At 49.0% G+C, this 5,000-nt stretch overlaps 1 protein-coding gene across 1 annotated transcript in view; it reads right to left on the bottom strand.

The window, feature by feature from the left end:
• The window catches only part of rnd3a (Rho family GTPase 3a), a 25,317-nt gene extending 22,304 nt beyond the window's left edge, over positions 1-3,013 (bottom strand). Inside the window, exons 1-2 of the mRNA XM_063211555.1 lie at positions 2,716-3,013; positions 2,362-2,449 (exon numbers count right to left, since the gene is read on the bottom strand). Of these exons, the coding sequence (XP_063067625.1) occupies positions 2,362-2,449; positions 2,716-2,865 (238 nt within the window). The 5' untranslated portion in view covers positions 2,866-3,013. The remainder of the gene's footprint in view (positions 1-2,361; positions 2,450-2,715) is intronic.
• Between the last annotated feature and the right edge of the window lie 1,987 nt (positions 3,014-5,000).

Below are 5,000 nucleotides of genomic sequence, written 5' to 3'. Positions count from 1 at the left end.
GCAGCTCAGAGCTCAGGTGGGCTGCAGGGCATCGCTAGTTAAAGGGGGGTGAGTGTGTGTGTGTGAGTGTGTGTGTGTGTGTGTGTGTGTGTGTGTGTGTGTGTGTGTGTGTGTGTGTGTGTGTGTGTGTGTGTGTGTGTGTGTGTGTGTGTGTGTGTGTGTGTGTGTGTGCCACTGGATGAGCCACTGGCCTCAAAAAGCCCACTGCTTAAAGAGGAATCCCACTACAGTCTGTCTGCAGTACAGGCGCACAGACACACAGACACAGACACACCACATACACACACAACCATTGGCGGACCCAGACACAAACACACAGATCCTCCAGAGAGCCAGCAATCAGCATCCTGCCCACATACACACACACACACACACACACACACACACACACACACACACACACACACACACACACACACACACACACACACACACACACACACACTTCAACACACACACACACACACACACACACACACTTCAACACACAAGCCTCAGCTTGAGGGACCCCAGCATACAGCCACCTTGGCTCAGCTGTGGCCTGCCTGCCTCAAATCACTGCCGGGCCGGTGAGCCAACCAGGCTCTGGACTGGGTAAGGGAGGGAGGGAGCCAAATTCAGGCACTCAGCCTAGCCAGTCAATCATAGTGGAAGAGGGAGGGAGGAGGACAGGTAAGCCCACTTGGTTCTGGACAGGGCTGAACCGAGTTAGGTTGAGGAGGGAAGGGGATCTGATCAGCCACCCAGGCCAATCAGGCTTTTACGGCTGGAGAAGGAGGGGGGAGCCAGGTAAACAAGGTAAACACGTTTCCAGGTTACCAACGGCTGGGCCTGGGATGGGGGTGCAGGTGGTAGCCATACAGCTCAGCCAGGCAGGCACTCAAGGCCAGACACAGGGAGAAGAGAAGGAAGGTAAGCCCAGACTGGGGAGGGAGAGAGGGGTGATCCAAGCACCCAGCTCAGCTGGGCCCAAGCAATAAGTCGGAGATGGAGGGGGTATCCAGGTAAGTCCGTCGGGCTCTAGGTTGGGTTGGGTTGAGGAGGGAGGGAGGAAAGGGGGGGGGGGGGTTGATCCGGCCAGGCATCCCAGGCAAGCAATCATGTCCGGGGAGGGAGGGATGGGGGAAGGCAGGACAGGCCGGAGAGAGAGAGGGGGAGGCCGGGCCAGGCTAGACCAGGCAGTGCCTGTGGAGATAATTACTTCCAGACTCCTGGATGGATTTCTCCGGGGGGCTCCACACAGACCCAGCAGTGATAAACAATCTTTACAAAGAGGGGGCTGGCTGGGTGTGGGTTTAGTTGGCTTGGCTGGTGGGTCGGTAAAGTATTGGAAAGGAGAGATGGAGAGATGGAGAGAGTGAGAGGAAGGAGAGAGAGGAAGGGGTGTTGTTGGGTAGGCAGCCAGCAGGAATTCAGAGTGGAGGAGGGGATAAAGCAAACAAATGGTGAAAGAGAAAAAGAAAATGGGATTAAAATTAAATCTTCAGAGGCGTATGGAGACAACAAAAAAACAGGCGTTCCATTCAACGGCTTGACATCAATCTGTTTGTCCGATTCCGCCAACTGGCAGGCAAGCAGGCAGGCGGGCAGGCAGCTGCGCCCAAAACGCCACCAACATTGAACATTCCCCTGTTAACGTCACCGGGGAAACGGAGGTGAATCCCATCCAAGGAACTCGTGGTGTTTTCCGGAGGTGGGTGAGAGAAGGACAGGATATAAAGCACAAAAAGGGTGGAGTAGGTGGTGCTGCGAGCGACAATTGGGCTGTTGCTATTTGCGCTTTTATCTAGACAGGCTCGCGCTCTTATCAAGACAGCCCCATTCCACAGATTCCAGTGCATGGCCAGTCCGGCGCTCTGTCAACAATGACTTGTTTCAAAGGGCGTGGAATGTCAAACTAATAGTTTAATTAATTGCTCGCGTTTCCTCCGGCTGGTCTGATGACCGTAACGGGTAGATCCGGTGCCAAACAGCGACCTCCCCAACCTCCAACTCCCCCAACTCTCCTCCACACAAACACACTCACACACGCACGTCGGAGAAACCCAAAAGTTCAAACGCGTCGGCAAACACTTCTGATTGCCCTTTGCCACAGAACATCTGTTACATCGGAGTGGAAGTCCCTTGAAAAAATGCCTCAGTGAGGCTCCGTGATAAAATAAACACGCACGCACACAAACACAGGCGCATTTACATCCACACAATGAATGGGCAAACAAAAGCTTAACGCAACCACACAACGAAGCCCAAACTTAGCCTATTATGTTTCGCTCCAGGGGCCCTGATCCCTAGATCACATGCATGATAAATCTTTAACTAATGAGCCTTGGTAGCATTTACGTGCAACAGACGATTTCTTACCTGAGGTGTCCCACAGGCTCAGTTCAATCCGCTGCGTGTCGATCTCAAAACTGGCCGTGTAATTTTCGAACACCGTCGGGACATAGCTCTAAAACAAGTGAAAAGGACAAACTGGTCAATGAGGGTAATACATTGTAATAAATGCCACTATAAACTAGACTGTCTCCTCCAGCTCTCACAAGCTCCTCACGCGCTCACACGTCTCCATCACAGCACAAATGCCGGTAGATCACCGAGAAAAGATCTGAAATGCGGTCTACAAGTCTAAAAGTTAACTTTGCTGAGACGAGTTAATTCTGCACTCAGTGATCCAAAGACAAGCCCATTGACAACATATGGAAACACGAAACGCACCTCTGGAAAGCAGTCCTTGGCAAATACGTGTAGTAAAGCCGTCTTTCCACACTGGCTGTCCCCCACCACCACAATCTTGCATTTCACACTCTGCGTGCTGTCCATCCCGGAGTTCAGTGATGGCTTTTGGCAAGACGTTCTTTCCTTCATTTAGTTTCTTCTGTGAAAAATCAGTCCGTAAGAGCTCCAACGTTGGGGCAGACGAGCGTGCAAATAAAGGTTCCTACACGGTGCGTCTTCCCAGAAAAAATCCTGTCAGAGCGAGCTGAACGCGCTTCGGTCTCAGTGGAGTCCGTCACCCTAGTCACTCCCGTAAAAGACACTTGCCGGTTTATATATGCCGGCTGCTAACCAATCGTGTTGCTTCGCATGGAAGGCGACTACCAAGCCCTCCCATACGCCCCGAGGAACACACAAGGTGCGGGAACAGAAGACAGAGCGCCCCCCTTTGGGCGCAAGTGGTCTAGTTGCATTATTCTGCTATTTGAAAAGGAGCTCATCTCCCAGAAAGCAATTTGGAGTATCAATTGTGCAAGTCATAAAAAACAGAGTTTATGACTATGTAATCAGCAGTGTATTATATGTGAATTAGATTAAGTCCTTACTCAGTCGTTAATCTTGCAGTATTGCTAGGCATTCTCATGTGTCCACTATGTTGAAAGCAAATGATAAAATAAAATGTGGACAATGCTTGTGCCTCACCAAACACAGGACCAAACAGAAGATTAATATGTTGGCCACTTACTCTGACGTTATTGAGGGTGTGTCCCACTTCCCTCCTTGTAGTGAGTATGACTAAGCGAATGATTGAGAAATGGTGTATGGATTGTGACATTGATTACAAATGTAGTGGCATTGACAGCCAAAGATGGATGCTGTGATGATTTTGTGCTCGAGTCTTCCACACACCGTGTGTGTGTGTGTGTGTGTGTGTGTGTGTGTGTGTGTGTGTGTGTGTGTGTGTGTGTGTGTGTGTGTGTGTGTGCGTGCGTGCGTGCGTGCGTGTGTGAGAGAGAGAGAGAGAGAGAGAGAGAGAGAGAGAGAAGTGGGTGACATAATGAGGATGTGATGCAGACATCTCAGTCACGACTTCTGTCCTCTCTGGTGTTTGTTAGCAGAGGCGATTCTAAGGTCAGGTGGGGCCCCAAGCGAAAATGCAAAAGAATGAGCATTTGAACCAAAATCGCCACTACTGTGGTAAAAAGTGGGCTGTTATTCACTATCTAGGGGCCTGGGGGCTCCAAGCGGCTGCCTGCCTTGCCTGGTGGCAAGATGCACCTCTGTTTGTTAGTGTCGTGTGCTAGGGAAATGAGACATCATTAGCGCTAGATTACGGGCCTGTTGATAGCATGACAGATATATACTCATGACAGGAGAGGGAGCAGGTCCATAAAGTCGTGATACACACACCTGCGGCGCCAGCACATTACTCACCTGCTGCTTGTTTACTCAGCTGTTTATTTTTAGAGCACTGATCATATTTACACAGTACACATGTCACACCCTGTTGTGTCAGTCAGAGAGCCATATTAGGCGATAGGACGTTTAGGCCATATTATAAGGCAGTATATCACATGACTTTTTGATCTTTGTAACACATGTTCATTTTATTTTATGGGCTGTTTGTGACTTTATTTATTATTACTTATCATTAGGCCTTCTTACTTTTTATTGGCCATTCAAAAGAGTCAGTTTTTGAACGGCTCTTTGAAAGAAATAAGCTATGAGCTACTATGATCCGGATCCCGTCAAAGAGGCATACATCCCATCTCTTCTTCCAATAGCAGTGAAGAGACACAGGAAAGTAGGGATACACACACACACACACTGCTTATCAGTCAAGAGTTTACAGAGAGAGAGAGAGAGAGAGAGAGAGAGAGAGAGAGAGAGAGAGAGAGAGAGAGAGAGAGATTGACGCACAAAGTGCAGTTCAGCAGTCAGCTGTGAACTGAGTTACATCACGTCATGAATCAGGGGACTACTGATGACTTTTCACACAGTTTTACACGTAATGAGGTCAGTCAGTCAGAGACATTACAGTAAAATTGTTGAACTCAGTTAGCCTATAGGCCCTACATGTAAGTATTGTGTCCATGTTTGGCTCTGAACTGTTGAATAACCCCTATGTCTATAGAGTAGGGCCTACACATCCAAAAGAAAATCAGTAGGCCTCAACTCACAGGTGCATTCAGGAAAAGAGGACAAGGTTTGCTCACTGCTTTAAAAAGACTTAAAGTAATACTGTCCCATTTTTGGAAATAAGTTTATTTTACACCTCCCCTTGA

This window comes from Engraulis encrasicolus, chromosome 12 (assembly GCF_034702125.1).
Source record: "Engraulis encrasicolus isolate BLACKSEA-1 chromosome 12, IST_EnEncr_1.0, whole genome shotgun sequence".
NCBI lineage: Eukaryota > Metazoa > Chordata > Actinopteri > Clupeiformes > Engraulidae > Engraulis > Engraulis encrasicolus.
Note: the sequence above shows the minus strand (reverse complement) of the source record. Positions and strands in the feature narration are given on the sequence as shown.